At 41.0% G+C, this 18,794-nt stretch overlaps 1 protein-coding gene across 2 annotated transcripts in view; it reads right to left on the bottom strand.

The window, feature by feature from the left end:
* The window catches only part of CNTRL (centriolin), a 164,235-nt gene that overhangs the window by 5,090 nt on the left and 140,351 nt on the right, over positions 1-18,794 (bottom strand). For both annotated transcript variants that reach the window (XM_075578958.1, XM_075578959.1), the window contains 8 exons: positions 7,562-7,741; positions 6,187-6,412; positions 5,400-5,605; positions 3,956-4,096; positions 2,529-2,807; positions 1,681-1,743; positions 1,274-1,480; positions 876-989 (listed from right to left, as the gene is read on the bottom strand). In XM_075578958.1, the coding sequence (XP_075435073.1) occupies positions 885-989; positions 1,274-1,480; positions 1,681-1,743; positions 2,529-2,807; positions 3,956-4,096; positions 5,400-5,605; positions 6,187-6,412; positions 7,562-7,741 (1,407 nt within the window). In that variant the 3' untranslated portion in view covers positions 876-884. The remainder of the gene's footprint in view (positions 1-875; positions 990-1,273; positions 1,481-1,680; positions 1,744-2,528; positions 2,808-3,955; positions 4,097-5,399; positions 5,606-6,186; positions 6,413-7,561; positions 7,742-18,794) is intronic.

Here is an 18,794-nt window from a genome sequence, read left to right as displayed (position 1 = left end):
AATAGACCAACATTACAATTTCAAATCCACATGTTCTATAGTTTAAACTGTGCTTCCATACGTATTTTTTTTTTATAGTGTAAGTTCCTCAAGACTAGAATATACGATGCATTTAATGTATTTGGAGCACTCCAAGTAGCCATTTAAAAAAAATAGGATTGAAGCAAGGAGTCCCCTCTCCGGAGTCCCCTGCTCCCCGAGGTGTTTACCGCCCATAAGGTGTGCCGGTAGCAGCTGGACAGTGCAGGGATATCGAAATGTCAGCTTGCGGCTTCCTATTGGCCCGTGTGACCAGGACCTTGAAAACAGCAGAGATACCAGCACCCCATACAGCAGTAAGTATCTTGGGAAGTAGCGGGTCCCACAAGCTGACATTAACGTAGTTCAGCTGGAGTGACCCCCCTCGTTTCAAGTTGCATATTAAAAAAAAAAACAACTGCTTTAAATGTAGGTTATGATACCCTATTAAAAAAAGACATCTTTTGTTAAAGGTGCAATGCAACATAGTCAGCCAATTAAATGTCTTTGGGGCATCTGAATTAGGAAATGTTTGTTACCCTGTCTATCAGATAACCCATAAAGATGTGGGGAGGGGGACTCTGGCTGTATAAGCACTACTTATCATTCAGTAACATCACATGACAGGGAGCAGCCAGAGGAAATCATACCCTTTCTTTCTCTATATCCCTTTTTAAACTGTAATATTAAACACTAAAAACAAGGACCATCATAACAATTGTGGTGAGTTCTTGTGAAACCCATCTTGTCCTTTGTTAGTAAAATAGAAATACTCTAGTTTGCACTTTGAATGCTACAAGCTATTTGGAATCACTATTTCGTTTACAAAAATAATTAAATCGGTGCTAAATTCTTACCTGCGCTCTTCATGGACAAATTCCATGTGAGTAAAATGTGTTGATTTTACGTGACTGCGTGGTTATTCCAATTGTGTCCATACTCTGCGATCGTTTGATGCCTTCTATCGAACTCTTGAAAAATAAATACTTATTTTATTTCTACAAAATGCAGACTTCCAGTACATGTAAAACACAAGGTGGCAGAACGACACTGCACAAGCACTACATGCTAGCAAAATAAGGAATCTGACCTGTGTACAGATTTTCTGCTCAATTGTGCTGTAATAATTAAAAATTAATCTCGCTGTTCATTCAATTATTTTTCCCAGGAATAGTACAAAAACTGTCCTTTTTATGGAGTTAAAGTGTATGAGAAACTATTCACTAACAAACATAAGCACATGTTAAAGCCTTACCTGGCTCTGGTGGCAATGAGCTTCATGAACAGAATGCATTACACCAGATGAATTATGAGAATGAAATGGTGTGTCTGAAGAGGTGTTGCTAACTAGATCATCCAGGGCATCAACTTGTTTCTTCAGACTGTGCAGGCTTCCCTCTGTTTGTTGTTTGCCTTTACTCAACACATCCGCTTGTTTGGACATGCAATGCCGGAGTTGAGCCTGAAAATGTAATGACGGGTTAAGAAATTAAATGTGATTGAAATGCATATCAGGTTTAGCAGACTTTGGCATCTATCTGCAACATGTTAACCTAAATTAAATGATTCATATTTTTAATAACTATTTAACCCTTCAGCTGCGAGAGGGTTACAAATAAACGTCCCAATAATCCAAACTACTTTGTGTAGAAGGTAATTAACCTTGAGTCTGTCTTCATGTTGACGCAGTTTTTCACGGAGGGCATCTCCACGCCAATGTTCATCCTAAGTGTAAAAAAAGCAGAGACATCAACATAACTAATCCAGGCATTATTTCAAGTTCTGTTTGTAAAATCCTTACTTGAGAATTTTGGATTTTACGTAAAACTGAAGATATAAAATTAGTAAATATTTTGTAACTTGGCGGTTTAAAAATTCTCCAGTTGAGACGTTTCAAATACTAATGTATGTTAAAAAAAAAAAAAAAGGAAGGACCTGCTATAACCCCTTTGCCCAGGGGAGTCTACAATGCATCTTCTATACTTGCAGGCAGTTTCCCTTCAGTCTTATAAGAGTACGCACTGTTGCAAAAGGCCTTTTCTACTTAAACCTCTTTAATGTATTGTAAAATCATATGCACAGAAAATGTGCTTCAAAGGTAATTTATTTTGTTGGGGGGGGGGGGAGTTTTAATCATCTGAACCAGGAGGGGGGGGGGGGGGGAGTTAAGGTCTCGAGGTATTGCTCCTGTCTTGGATAAGTGTGTTTTTTGTTTTTTTGGAGGCAGGGAATCTCCAGGTCTGAACTGTAGCTCCGGGAACCCCTGCTTCCAATGATTTTTAGTACTGTGAAATTAGCCAGCGGGGGCGTGCCTGCTCGTGCACGCACCTTACTTCCGTTACGCATTTTTATCTCCATGAAGGAGTTTTGTCCTATGGGAATTTAGTAGGTGCCTGCAAAGAAGTTTCACTTCAAAAGCCTTTAACTGAGTGCTAGAAGACCGGTTTCACTCTTCCAGCACTCAACCATGTGATCGCTTGATGGAGCGGTTATCTTTGTTATGCGCTTACCATTACATGTGCTTTAGACATCCCTAGCATCTGCTTACAAGATGGCGTTGATGCTTCATTTGCCGTAAAGGGAAAGTTTTCCTTTAAGCTCTCCAGCTGGGACTTCAGACTTTCCTTCTCTTCCAGCACAGCTTCCACATTCTCTAACAGCCCACGGTGATCAGAACAATTGAAATCTTTCAGGCTGCTTTGAATTTCCATCTTCACTTGGGTTTTTAAAGTTCTCACTGCTTCATTCACTTCCTGTTGTCGTTTGTGTAGTTCCTCCTGACTCTTAAGCTAAAGTCACACAAATTAAATAAATTTTGACTCAACATTTGCCTCATATGAAACTCTGAAGGAATTGTATAAAGTAAACAATATTTATGCAATTTTTCTAATCTGTAGGAATATTCTTAACTGCCATCACCAAATAATTGTTAACATTAGTCTGCTGTTGCTCGATCTGGCAGAAGAATGTCCCATTTCTCAGACAATAGTCAGAGTTAGTGTATTTATAGCATAGATTTAATGGAATTAGATAGAATCAATTTAGACCAGATCTCAGTTTGGTTTTAATATTTTTGTAAATTGGTTCTACATATGGTGACTTATACCATTGCCTCCATTTTATGAAATATTGTGATAGAGGTAATGCTTATGAAATCCTGTATGAGTCATATGGAAAATGTGGATATGCTCTCCTATATTGATTATCATAATGTATGCCAATGGTACAGGTCACATATCTGTAAGAGTTACTTTTTTTTTAATGGCATTGAAGATATTCATCGGTGAATTTTGTGAGCGATAGAGAGAAGTGATCAAGGCTTGCCTCATATAGGCGTTTTCCAGATGGGAGGACGGTTACATTTCTGCCATACCTGTGAACTGCAGCTAAGCCCAGTGCGCCTAGGCCAGGGGTCTCCATACTCAGTCCTCAAGAGCCGCCAACAGGCCCGCTTTTCTGGATATCACTGTTTCAGCACAGGTGGCTCAATCATTGAGCCACCTGAATCATTGAGCCACCTGTGCTGAAACAGGGATATCCATAAAAGCGGGCCTGTTGGTGGTTCTTGAGGACTGAGTTTGGAGATGCTTGGCCATGGCCCACAACACCATTCCTTTCTGGTAAAATGTATGACACACACACACACACACACACACACACACACACACGTCAAGTGTTTGACTTGACTTGTTAATTACGCCTTCAGTTCATATCCTGGGGCAAAATCTGGAACTTCGAGTGTATTAACACAATTGTTAATTGGTTAGTTTGAGCTTTAAATGTTTGTTTACCGATATGGCTCTTCTTTAGTTACTGAGACTAGGGGTAATTATGTGAATGTAGATTCTAACATTAGTATAAATGTTTTTATGTTGCTTTTTAAAACTCAATCTTTAAGATTACAGTCAAAGTACATTTGATCATATTACAGCTGTACCTGCTTTCTGAGTTCCAGATGTTCTGCTTGAAGTTGTTTCAGTTCCTTCAGTAGCCGTTTTGCTCGCTCATGATTGTCATATGCAACTTGTTCCACAGATATTACTTGTTTTTGTAAACTACTGTTTTCATGCTTTTGTTCCTAAGTAAAATGAAACCATTATGGAGACGAAGCAGTACAAATGGTAAAGGTACAGACTCCACTTCTTAAAAATGATTTCGCCATTTTTAAAATATACTACATTGATATGAACCAATATTTGTGGGGCCTCTTAAGTTTGATTGCTGCAGAATTTTGTCATGATTTCCTATATAGCCCCCCATCTAAAGCAGTGTGGATTATGAGCGGCTCAGTGAGTAAAGACACTGACTATGAACAATAACACAGAGTTTGAGCAGGAGAACCTGGTTTTAATCCCAGTGTCAGCTCCTCGTGACCTTGGGCAAGTCACTTTATCTCCCTGTGCCTCAGGCACTAAAAACATAGATTGTAAACTCCACGGGGCAGGGACTGTGCCTGTAATAATCCTATGTGCTGCATATCGCGCACTATACTGTAATTGTGACGCGCTTTGAGTCCCATTGGGAGAAAAGCGATATATAATAACGTTGTTATAATATGTTTAATGGCTTTTGTAATAGGAATGCTAAGAAGCCATGGAATATGAACATTACAAATAGCATAGAACGTTTAATTCCAGAGTGATTTACTTTGCTGGGACTCCAACATGCTTTGCTACAGTGCTGTGCTTTTACGGACTTTGAAGAAAGGTGCAATAATAAATCACACTATTTGTTTTCAATAACCGTATAAAATGCATGCAAAGATACCGTTTTAACCATTATGGGTAAATGTAGCAGTGGCAACACGGGACGTCTTAACTTTTCTCTGCATGATTTTAATTGTAGGTTAGCATCTATCTCACCTTCCAGAATTGTCAGCACAAATTCATGTGCAATGGTTCTGGGGTACATTGAATTCTCAAGGGAGTGTGCATAGATGTGGTACACACACACACACACACTTTTTTTTTTTTAAACCCTGTGTGCAGTAATGAATTATATTATGAATAATTTAAATTACAGCAATGATGTCTAATCAATTCATTAATGGACTTGACATTCTCGTGGCCCATGACGCATCCCATAGATGTGTGGTTCAGACTTATTATTTTTATTTGGAAACAGATTAGTATTTACCCTAGCGCCACAACTCAGTGCACCTTACTCAATATGCGGGGAAGCCACTTCTCCATGTCAGGGAAACCTCCGACCTCCATACATCTGATCTCAAAAGCTTCTCTGACATGGAGGAGCAGCTTCCTGGCGTATTAAATAAGGGACACAGATTATCACAATAAAACTCCGTGTAACTTAATTACATTGCTTCTTACTACACCAAACAGACATCCGTTTCCATGGCATACGGTGGAAATGTAATGTACCTCAATGGTTCGCTCAAGCTGTATCCGCTGGCTTTTTATGGCTTCTTTCAGAACCGCGATTCTTTTCTCATCTTTCTTTCTCTCTGAAGTCAACTGATCTTGTAAGCGGCTAATATCAGTGTCGTAAATGTCCATTTGTTTCTGTTTTGCCAATAACTCATTAGTCTTTTCCTGTAACTTCTGCTCTTTCTCTGACAGCTGATGTCCTAAAAAAAATAAATGTTTGAAAAAAAATTCATTACTTATAAATACATTCTTGTTCACAACGGTGTGTATGTTGGCTGCACACAACTTTGTTATATTAACGTGGCTTTAAAATATGTACGTAGTCTATAGCTTCCAACAATTTTGTAGAAGCTAAAAGTTCTATTTAAGAACAAGAGGTTTTGGCAGCAACGACAAGTGTGGCATGGCACATTTGAGCACAATACAACAAAACACGCTGATGAGAGGTGAAATTGTGGGAGATTTCTAATTTTTCTCGTTTTTTCAAGGACCTGTTTCATAGAACTGTGGTGGATACCAGGGTCAGGATACTAATACTGTAGTTGGTAATATACAATGGCAGTTCTACATATTCAATGAGTATGTTACCCTACAATAAAAGAAGCAGTCCATCCTAGGACCAAAGTACTGATTTATTCACTGCGCTGTTAGGTGATTGATGCCTTCATGGGACTGATAACAGCAATTGTGGAAATGTAGCCAATGCAGCAATAAATCCCATGTTTTTAGTTGAAGTTTTGTTAAACAAAACATGAACACAGTTATATGAGCAGGAACCTACTGGTGTTCCTGAGAGTTTCCTCCAGTGCTGAAGACCCCTTCTCCTCCTGCTGCAGCTTTAGGGCACGTTCCTCCAAATGGTTTACTTTTGATGACATCAGTTCCAAGGTGTTTTGTCGGTTTGCCAATTCCCATTCGAAAGCTTGTTTATGATCCTTCAGTTTGGCAGTAGAGTCTTTTAGTTGCTCCTCCTCACACTCAATGTCTTTTATGATTTGCTTTAGGAGCTGAGAACAAACATACAGGGGTTTTAAGCAGAGTAGGCCAATGTAACCAAGTTTGAACTAAATCGGAGTACAAGTTTCCATCTTCAAGAAAAAAGTGACACTTTTCAAACGTTCATATAAATGATTGTGTACTTAATCATTTTTTACGACTATTCTTTGTGTCAAGGAAAAGCAGTTCCATCAACTAGAATGGCATCCAATGCCGTGAGATATCTGTTTGACTGGATAGTGTTGACCATGTTCTTCCTCTTTAAAACCCGACATATATGAGCAGAGGTTGCTCTGGCCAAGTGTAAAGTGTCAGATGAATGACTAGGTAGTTATTGTACGTCTGCAGTGTAATGTTTAATATTGTGTAATGTAGGTGTAAGTATATTGGAAATCCTGTTAAAACTTTGGCACCTCGTCTATTGGCATTGAATGGCCTCAGGGTTGATAAGAAAAAAGGACAACACAGGGCACTGCAGATTTTCTTATTAATAATATACTGTAATATACTTATTAATAATAAGAAAATCCGCAGTGCCCGGTGTTGTCCTTTTTTCTTATCATGCACACTGGATTACAAACAGGCCATCCCTGAGTACAGGAGCACAGGTATTTCTATATTTTACATTTTTCTTGTATGGAGTGCAGCAGGTATCCTGTATTTTATGTTAACACAGGGGTCTCTGGAGCTGAACCCCATTAATTTGAGCTTTTGGGACCCCCTGCTTCCGAAGATACTTAGCTCCGTAGCGGGTGCCAGTAGCTGCTCCGGCTGAGCTAACTGGGTTTTAAAGTTTAAAGCACCCTGGAGCTTTGAACCCTGTTCGTGAGCCGGAGCGGCTACCAGCATCCCCAACGGAGGTAAGTAACTCCGAAAGCAGGGCGTCCCTGGAGCTGAAATGAATGCAGTTCAGCTCTGGAGACCCCCTACTTCAATCCAATGTTAAAAAAAAATGAAGGGGGAAAAACCGGCATTGACTGACGCTTTAGTGTCTCCTTTCTGTATTTGTCAACATGTGAAGGGTGTAAATAAATGATCATGCAGCTCCTTATTTGCAAATTGTGTTTGTTTTGTTTTATAAATAAGGCATCTTGATAAAAAACACCATCTACATCCAGCTGTTCTAAACAAATCATGCTAATGAAACGGCTAACTTTTACCATTTCTTGTTTGGTTAGCTCCTGTTCTTTTTCCTCTGTGGCTCTCTGTAACTGCTTCAGTTTCCGGTCCTCTTTTTCCTGCAGCTGTTTGCATCTCTGCGTACTTTCTCCAATATCCTCCTTTAGAGCCGCCTGTTCTCTGAGCAAATCATCTCGATGCCTTGTGGTATTTCTCAGGTCCTGGAGAACAAACAATAATTATTGGACTAGTTCCCCAAATACACCAACAATTCAGAATGGAATGTCAATGTTAAATTGGCTTAATCTATTTATATAAACAACCCAAACAAACATTCGTTAAATATGGGTTACGACAGAGCCAATGCTGATCATTTCCCCCCTAATTATAGAGGTAAATAAGAATTTTAACTCAGGGAGTGTTAGGACCTGCTAATGGTCATGCCTTGAAGTGGCAGCAGGCTTAAGACACTTTGGCCAAAGCGTTGAACTGAATGACCCGTTTTCAAGAGAATATATATGTATTGCAATGTGTATTTTTGTCACATTGGATGTAGCATTGGGTATCTTTGTTTATTTTTTATTGTATTTGTTAAGTATGGTATATCAATATAATGAACCATGACCCAACTAAATAGAACCCTGAGAAAATGATCTAAACAAAAACGATACAAGTTCTTTAAACTGCCTGGTCACATGATCTTCCCCACAGAACTTTGCATCTTTGGTCCTCTTCTGTTGCACTGATATCCATTTAGTGAACCCCCGAGCCGAATCTTCGCTGATTGATCACAGGAGAAAGGAGCGATCGGCAGCTTAGCTAATTAACTAATAACTGCATGGATTGTATTGATGCACATATTAAAGGGGAAAAAATGTAAATAAAAAAAAAAGGCAGCTTGGACTGCTGCTTTAATATAAGCAGGGTTTAAATAGGTTTGAAAAATGAGGTGAAAGCCTAGGTGAGAAAAGTAGAACAAAAATAACTCAAGGAATATCCAAAACATGCTCTTTTTGTTAGGAGGTGCATACCCAACTGAGGAAAGAATGAAACAGTGAGAATGTTGTATTATTGGGTCTTCTGATGCACTCTTAAGCACTACATTTATTTTTATAGTCCCTACAAAAAATACATTTTCTTCACATACGTCAACATATCTCCAAAACGGAGACAACTATCAGAAGATTTCATAATGAAGCAGGTCATCTAAAATCCTGAAAGAGCAAATTGTAAACAAAATGTGTTTGCACTGAGTGGGTCTGCTCCTTACATCACTACAAAGGGCATTTACATGTATACTGCACCGACACACTTTATTCGAGCAAATGCCTGGTTTGTACCTGGCAGAAACCTGGAATCCGCCACTGCTCACCTCTTGCATGCTTCGTTGCGCTTGCCTTCCCAGCCACGGTTCATGCCTGGCTGACGGGGGCCTGATCTTGTTAAATGATAATGAGAATGATTTACTAGGCTGCGATGTTTCGATTGTCCACCAGATGGCATAAACTCATGACTTAAGTAATGTGTGGCCTTTGCAAGTTGTTTCGTTTCCAAAAAAAGTTACTTTATCCCAGTACAGTATGCTATTGTGTAACTTGTCCTTGAGACTGAAGGAATAGTTGCAAAAAATGTATCAATTTAGGCTTTACATACAGTAATGTATTAAATAAAGACAAAGATCATTTTCACTTACACTATTCTACAGAGACATGAGTGAACAAGTGGAGCCCGTGTTCCAAAAACCTGACAGAAGTTATGCTTATTTGATATGGGCCGCTATAAATGCAACAGAGGATAAGATGGCAACAGTTGTTCAAATTTATCAGTATTTTATCGAAAATTATGACTTTTACAGATTTTCGCCAACTCCTCATTTGTGGAAGCATGCAATAAGGAAAAGGTTATGTAGTGACCCCTGTTTTCACCGTATTGAGCCCCAATTTGTTGGAGGGTATTGGTGTGTGTCACAGGGTTTTTCCCGTATCTATGATAATGGAGGCGGCAAAAGGCGAAGGGTCGTGTTAAAACGAAATAAGAAGCGACAGTCCCTGCCAAGCAATGCGCCAGAACCAGAACCAGAACCAGCAGCAGCACCAGCTTATCATCATGGTCCTGCCGTCGGTGACAAATCTGAGATGGATTTCGCAGCCAGTTTTGATGAAGCTTGCATGTACCTAAGCGATTTCCCGCTGACTACAGGTGGGCTAGTCCCTCTGCAAAATGATGAAAGCTGGACTGGAAGTGGGCCGGCGCCAGCGCAAGCTGAATGGGAAATTTAGTAATACTGTACTGTACAGTATGGTGAGTACTGTATTTTTGCCGTATTATTTTGGTGGGGCTGGCTGGGAACTTCTTTAGGGGGCTGACCATTACTGTACATTAAAACTTTTCATTTTGTTTTTCCTCAGAAAAGAAAACGGCTAATGGGGGGATTTCGATGGATTATATTGTACTGTATGCTGATGTTTTCCGGCCATACAGTATACTGTGTAATAAACCCGAATAAATAAAACTACTGTATGCATTTATTCTACAGTACATGTTCAGTAAATTACTGCACATACTGGGGGCGAGATGTGTTTGCAGCAGAGAGAGATTTAATAATATTGTACAGTGAGCAGGGGGTTCCCTGAGCCAGAAATTAATGCTCAGGGAACCCCCCTGCTCCTGATCAATATTATTAAAAATACGGAAAATGCTGCGTCATTACCATAGCGGATAGCCGCTAAGGCAATGAAGGGGTTAACCCACCGTGCCCGCTTTATTGTGTGTAGTGGGGATGGGTGAGGGGGGTATTTGGCCCTTGGTGTGAGTTTAGGACTTGCGGGAGGGGGGGGGGGGTTGCGGGTGCACTTAACCCCTTCACGATCGTAGCAGTTAATACCGCTACGGTCATGAAGGGGTTAAGCCCTCCCGCTACCCCACCCCCCCCCCCCCCCCCCGCAAGCCCTCCCCAACCATCGTTGGGGCGAATACCCCATTCACCCACCCTCCCGCTACCCACAATAAAAAAATACACACACACAGCAGCCGCCAAAAAATAAATAAATAAATGACAATAAATACATTGGAAATACATTTTTATTGATAGTGTAGATGTGCAGGGGGTCTCCGGAGCTGAACCGCGGTGGTTTTAGGTCTGGGGACCCCGTGCCCCCCGAGATACAGGCCCCTTTAGGGGGTGCCGGTAGCCCTCTGCTTGGTTTAAAGGTCCCGATCACGTGATCGCGGCCTGTAAACCAAGCAGAGCAGAGGGATACCGGCACCCCCTAAAGGGGCCTGTATCTCGGGGGGCACGGGGTCCCCAGACCTAAAACCACCGCGGTTCAGCTCCGGAGACCCCCTGCACATGTACACTATCAATAAAAATGTATTTCAAATGTATTTATTGTCATTTATTTATTTATTTATATTTATTTATTAATTGTGCTGCTGCTGCTGCAAGTCGTAAACTCACACCAAGGGCCAAACACCCCCCTCACCCCCAATAAAAAAAATTCACGCACAGCAGCCCCACAATTAATAAATAAATCTAAATAAATAAATAAATAAAATCTATGTAAAACCCCCTCCCCCTATTCTCGCTTTTAAAACGCCCTGCCTTCTCTCTAATCTATGTAAAAAAAACCTCCCCCTATCCCCCTATCCCCCTATTGTGTGTGTGCGTTAAGCTTCCCTGCAAGCTATGTAAAAAAAACCTCCCCCTATTGTGTGTGTGTTTAAATCTGGCTGGCCTGTGTTTCTGAGTGCTGAGTGCTCTGCGTTTAACCAAGCAGAGCAGAGGGATACCGGCACCCCCTAAAGGGGCCTGTATCTCGGGGGGCACGGGGTCCCCAGACCTAAAACCACCGCGGTTCAGCTCCGGAGACCCCCTGCACATGTACACTATCAATAAAAATGTATTTCAAATGTATTTATTGTCATTTATTTATTTATTTATTTATATTTATTTATTAATTGTGCTGCTGCTGCTGCAAGTCGTAAACTCACACCAAGGGCCAAACACCCCCCTCAACCCCAATAAAAAAAATTCACGCACAGCAGCCCCACAATTAATAAATAAATCTAAATAAATAAATAAAATCTATGTAAAACCCCCTCCCCCTATTCTCGCTTTTAAAACGCCCTGCCTTCTCTCTAATCTATGTAAAAAAAACCTCCCCCTATCCCCCTATCCCCCTATTGTGTGTGTGCGTTAAGCTTCCCTGCAAGCTATGTAAAAAAAACCTCCCCCTATTGTGTGTGTGTTTAAATCTGGCTGGCCTGTGTTTCTGAGTGCTGAGTGCTCTGCGTTTAACCAAGCAGAGCAGAGGGATACCGGCACCCCCTAAAGGGGCCTGTATCTCGGGGGGCACGGGGTCCCCAGACCTAAAACCACCGCGGTTCAGCTCCGGAGACCCCCTGCACATGTACACTATCAATAAAAATGTATTTCAAATGTATTTATTGTCATTTATTTATTTATTTATTTATATTTATTTATTAATTGTGCTGCTGCTGCTGCAAGTCGTAAACTCACACCAAGGGCCAAACACCCCCCTCAACCCCAATAAAAAAAATTCACGCACAGCAGCCCCACAATTAATAAATAAATCTAAATAAATAAATAAAATCTATGTAAAACCCCCTCCCCCTATTCTCGCTTTTAAAACGCCCTGCCTTCTCTCTAATCTATGTAAAAAAAACCTCCCCCTATCCCCCTATCCCCCTATTGTGTGTGTGCGTTAAGCTTCCCTGCAAGCTATGTAAAAAAAACCTCCCCCTATTGTGTGTGTGTTTAAATCTGGCTGGCCTGTGTTTCTGAGTGCTGAGTGCTCTGCGTTTAACCAAGCAGAGCAGAGGGATACCGGCACCCCCTAAAGGGGCCTGTATCTCGGGGGGCACGGGGTCCCCAGACCTAAAACCACCGCGGTTCAGCTCCGGAGACCCCCTGCACATGTACACTATCAATAAAAATGTATTTCAAATGTATTTATTGTCATTTATTTATTTATTTATTTATATTTATTTATTAATTGTGCTGCTGCTGCTGCAAGTCGTAAACTCACACCAAGGGCCAAACACCCCCCTCACCCCCAATAAAAAAAATTCACGCACAGCAGCCCCACAATTAATAAATAAATCTAAATAAATAAATAAATAAATAAAGACATGAAGAGAAATAAATACTGTATATACTGTACAGTATATACACTGTATATATATATATATATATATATATATATATATATATATATATATATATATATATATATATATATATATATATACAGTATACATATATACACTGTGTATATATACTGTATATATATATATATATATATATATATATATATATATATATATATATATATATATATATATATACATACTGTATGTGAGTGAAAAGAGAAAAAAGTAACCCGTATGGGAGCACTCAGGTATGCAATTGATATATTTGTTTATTTATTTGACACAGTGCAAAAAGGGATGAATAAACAGTACATGATTTAAAAACACTTAAAAAAGAGGCATGGACCCTTAAACACTAATGAACAGCACTAGGGAACGACACACACTGTCAACCCTAAACATGAAAAGGATAGTGACTCAAAAAACACTAGGGAGAATCAAAGTGAATCACAATACAGTAGGTTACTGGGTTTAAAGGCACCTACAGTATACAACGCTAAGGATAATGCACACTACAATACCAAAAAGTATTTTAACCAAGCAAGTAAACCAAAATCAATATATACTGTAAGTAACAACCAGAAAAGACAATTTAAAACCAAACTAACCCTTACAATACCAAGGATTACATCTATCTAATTGTAAAAAACCTTATACAGTACATTATACACAGCATTGTTTAAAAACCCCTTCCCCCCTAATGTTTGTGTTAAGCAGATTACACTGAAGGGAGAGAGATATAAAGGCCTAAAGCCCCTTCCCCCCCTAATGTTTCTGTTAAGTAGATTACACTGAAGGGAGAGAGATATAAAGGCCTAAAGCCCCTTCCCCCCTAATGTTTCTGTTAAACAGATTACAGTACATTGAAGGGAGAGAGATTTTACAGAAACACACATTAGGGGGGAGGGGGCTTTAAACAGATTACAGTACATTGAAGGGAGAGAGATGTTTCTGTTACCAGTAAATCTCCCTCCCTGCATTGCTAACCACCCTCACCCCCTACCCACATACCGTTAACCCCCCCCCCCATCCTGGCCATGGCCCCTCCGCTTCTGCAAAACAGACACAAAAATTAAAACATACAAAGTAATGTCCCCTAACCCCTTAATCACCATAGCGGTTATTAACCGCTACAGTCATGAAGGGGTTAACCCACCCTCACCCACCCACCACTCGGGATGCCTACATACCCTCCCACACTAACCCCCCCCCCACCCGTGAGGCCTAACCACCCAATCAGTTCCCACAAGGGAGGCCTACCCACATACCGTTGGGGAAACACCCCACCCCCACCCCAGTACCCACAATAAAAACAGTACAATCACCCACAATAAACAGCATTCTATTTATTAAATACATTACCCACCCCCTGTGCCCCCCCCCCCCCATAAATACAAGATTTATTCTTTTACATTCAGGGTCCATAACGCAGCCCCACGCTAGTCCCCGGTGGGCTGGCAGGGCACCTGGACAGACCTACAGTTTACCAGCAGCATTCCACAGGTTCTGGAGGCCTGCTGGTGGATCCTGCCAGCACCATGGCGCCCAGGTGGTCTCCTTGGGTCACCGTGAGCCTCAATTGGGTCCACACGGTAGGCCCAAGGATGTCTGGGAGCCCCGGGTCAAACCCACAGGTGTCTGCGGGGCCTCGGGTGGTTCCCATGGGGGTCTGGGGAACTCACGGGTGCTCACTACGGGTCCGCGGTGCCCCCACAGAAGTGGGACCACACATCATCATCCCCGCACCTACGGCTCGGAGGTGCCCCCACAGAAGTGGGACCACACATCGTCATGCCCGCAGACTACGGGTCCGCGGTGCCCCCACAGAAGTGGGACCACACATCATCATCCCCGCATGTGTCACCCGTGGAACCACCAGCCTGCTACCCTTTAGGATACCCGAGGATTCCCCGCGGGTGGTCTCCAGAGGTCCCACGCAAAACCACGGAAGTAACCCTGAATGTAAAAAAAATAAACCTGGCCAATACATTCAATACATACACCCTCCCCCCCAACACCTACAGTACAATAATGTGCAAAATAACTATTATCCAGATATGGATAATAGATTAATTGCCCATTATTAAAAACATTAACTAGCATATACAAATAAATAAAGTACTACTGACCTCATCAATACGAAGTGTCCGATGCCAGCGCCTTCCTTCTCTTGCCCACACAAAACATAGCCAAAACCAAGCCAATACATTGCAATTACATTCAGATATCAATTAACCCCTTAAACACCTTATCGGATAATAACCGCAAAGGTAATTAAGGGGTTAAGCCACACAGGCACGATACCCACCCTTCACCCATGAATTTGTACTGTGGCTTCATCATGCAACTATATATATATATATACTGTATATATATACATACAGAGAGACAGAGAGAAAGAGAGAGAGAGAGATATATACAGTATATATATATACACACGTTATATACACACCCATGATAAACCAAATATACAGTACAAATAAATGTAGAAGGGTTATCAAAACCATACTGTTCTACAACCAAACACTTCTCCATACAGATACTACAGTACATTAAAATCAATTTCCTTTAAAAATCCTAACTGATCTCACAATCTACTGTACTGTATATGATCACAAACCAATGAAAAAAAAGTCACATTCCAAAATGCATAAAATCTATGCACCATACTGTATACATTCTGCAAATTAATCAAACGTAAACAAAAATCAGTTAGCAATCATTATTTACACCCCTAAACATTTCACACTCAATCAAGAACAATGAGACCATTAACAGATTCACGCCTAGAGCAGAACAATTAAGCCTTTGAAAAAATATAAGTACCGACAAAAATACAACCTTTACAGTACAGTACAACCAAGGCTATCTATCCCTGACCTTCCTCAAACACACAATACAATACCAAGGAATAATACATCTATCTAATTTTAAAATACTTTAAACTCACAAAATAATTAAAAACACATCTAATCCAGCTTTTAAAACATCATCATTTCTTACCCTGAATGTATACTGTACTGTATATCTCTCTAGACATATATATTGTACATACATACATACAGTGGCAAGAAATGATATACCACAAAAAAATAAAAATACACAGGTTAAAAAACCTTTTGAAAAAATTAACAAGTTAAATAAAATACATTTCTTTACTGTAGTTCACTTACCATTACTTGCCCCCACCGACTCCCGTTGCCCAGCTTACTCACGAACCAATCCACGATCAGGAACCCATAAAATAATAAACCATTGAAAATAATAAACATTAAACTAAAAATCCAAACCAATCCACGGGTCTTCTACTTGTAATACACCTTCATCTGTATTCTTCTTTCTTCTATCTCCTTCCGGGCGGGGCAGGGCGTGGTCTTCTTTCCATCATCGGCCACGCCCTTGTCTTTTTCCTTCTCCGGAGGTCCTTCCTCCGCGGCGTCTGGCTGCAAAATGAGACGACATAGGCTTTTAAAGGCCTATGACGTCACATTTTGCGTCATGGTTCCCACGGTCCTGATTGGACCGTGAAAACCATGTGTGTTGGCCGATAATAAAAAAATGATGACGTCACTTAAAGGGAATGAAAGCACAGCCAATCAGAATGGCTTTGCTTCAATTGCCTTTAAGATGACGTCATGAAAAGGCACATGGCTGTGCACACATGGTACTAGAGCCAATCAGAGCGTGGGAACTTTATGCCTACTCTGATTGGCTCTGGTATACCATGTGTCAGGGGCTTGGGGGAGAAAGGATGTGACGTCAATGAAAACCTGTCACGTGGTACGGTAGCCAATCAGAGCGTGGGAACTTTATCCTTATTGACGTCACATCCTTTCTCCCCCAAGCCCCTGACACATGGTATACCAGAGCCAATCAGAGTAGGCATAAAGTTCCCACGCTCTGATTGGCTCTAGTACCATGTGTGCACGGCCATGTGCCTTTTCATGACGTCATCTTAAAGGCAATTGAAGCAAAGCCATTCTGATTGGCTGTGCTTTCATTCCCTTTAAGTGACGTCATCATTTTTTTATTATCGGCCAACACACATGGTTTTCACGGTCCAATCAGGACCGTGGGAACCATGACGCAAAATGTGACGTCATAGGCCTTTAAAAGCCTATGTCGTCTCATTTTGCAGCCAGACGCCGCGGAGGAAGGACCTCCGGAGAAGGAAAAAGACAAGGGCGTGGCCGATGATGGAAAGAAGACCATGCCCTGCCCCGCCCGGAAGGAGATAGAAGAAAGAAGAATACAGATGAAGGTGTATTACAAGTAGAAGACCCGTGGATTGGTTTGGATTTTTAGTTTAATGTTTATTATTTTCAATGGTTTATTATTTTATGGGTTCCTGATCGTGGATTGGTTCGTGAGTAAGCTGGGCAACGGGAGTCGGTGGGGGCAAGTAATGGTAAGTGAACTACAGTAAAGAAATGTATTTTATTTAACTTGTTAATTTTTTCAAAAGGTTTTTTAACCTGTGTATTTTTATTTTTTTGTGGTATATCATTTCTTGCCACTGTATGTATGTATGTACAATATATATGTCTAGAGAGATATACAGTACAGTATACATTCAGGGTAAGAAATGATGATGTTTTAAAAGCTGGATTAGATGTGTTTTTAATTATTTTGTGAGTTTAAAGTATTTTAAAATTAGATAGATGTATTATTCCTTGGTATTGTATTGTGTGTTTGAGGAAGGTCAGGGATAGATAGCCTTGGTTGTACTGTACTGTAAAGGTTGTATTTTTGTCGGTACTTATATTTTTTCAAAGGCTTAATTGTTCTGCTCTAGGCGTGAATCTGTTAATGGTCTCATTGTTCTTGATTGAGTGTGAAATGTTTAGGGGTGTAAATAATGATTGCTAACTGATTTTTGTTTACGTTTGATTAATTTGCAGAATGTATACAGTATGGTGCATAGATTTTATGCATTTTGGAATGTGACTTTTTTTTCATTGGTTTGTGATCATATACAGTACAGTAGATTGTGAGATCAGTTAGGATTTTTAAAGGAAATTGATTTTAATGTACTGTAGTATCTGTATGGAGAAGTGTTTGGTTGTAGAACAGTATGGTTTTGATAACCCTTCTACATTTATTTGTACTGTATATTTGGTTTATCATGGGTGTGTATATAACGTGTGTATATATATATACTGTATATATCTCTCTCTCTCTCTTTCTCTCTGTCTCTCTGTATGTATATATATACAGTATATATATATATATAGTTGCATGATGAAGCCACAGTACAAATTCATGGGTGAAGGGTGGGTATCGTGCCTGTGTGGCTTAACCCCTTAATTACCTTTGCGGTTATTATCCGATAAGGTGTTTAAGGGGTTAATTGATATCTGAATGTAATTGCAATGTATTGGCTTGGTTTTGGCTATGTTTTGTGTGGGCAAGAGAAGGAAGGCGCTGGCATCGGACACTTCGTATTGATGAGGTCAGTAGTACTTTATTTATTTGTATATGCTAGTTAATGTTTTTAATAATGGGCAATTAATCTATTATCCATATCTGGATAATAGTTATTTTGCACATTATTGTACTGTAGGTGTTGGGGGGGAGGGTGTATGTATTGAATGTATTGGCCAGGTTTATTTTTTTTACATTCAGGGTTACTTCCGTGGTTTTGCGTGGGACCTCTGGAGACCACCCGCGGGGAATCCTCGGGTATCCTAAAGGGTAGCAGGCTGGTGGTTCCACGGGTGACACATGCGGGGATGATGATGTGTGGTCCCACTTCTGTGGGGGCACCGCGGACCCGTAGTCTGCGGGCATGACGATGTGTGGTCCCACTTCTGTGGGGGCACCTCCGAGCCGTAGGTGCGGGGATGATGATGTGTGGTCCCACTTCTGTGGGGGCACCGCGGACCCGTAGTGAGCACCCGTGAGTTCCCCAGACCCCCATGGGAACCACCCGAGGCCCCGCAGACACCTGTGGGTTTGACCCGGGGCTCCCAGACATCCTTGGGCCTACCGTGTGGACCCAATTGAGGCTCACGGTGACCCAAGGAGACCACCTGGGCGCCATGGTGCTGGCAGGATCCACCAGCAGGCCTCCAGAACCTGTGGAATGCTGCTGGTAAACTG

This window comes from Ascaphus truei, chromosome 21 (assembly GCF_040206685.1).
Source record: "Ascaphus truei isolate aAscTru1 chromosome 21, aAscTru1.hap1, whole genome shotgun sequence".
Taxonomy (NCBI): Eukaryota; Metazoa; Chordata; class Amphibia; order Anura; family Ascaphidae; genus Ascaphus; species Ascaphus truei.
Note: the sequence above shows the minus strand (reverse complement) of the source record. Positions and strands in the feature narration are given on the sequence as shown.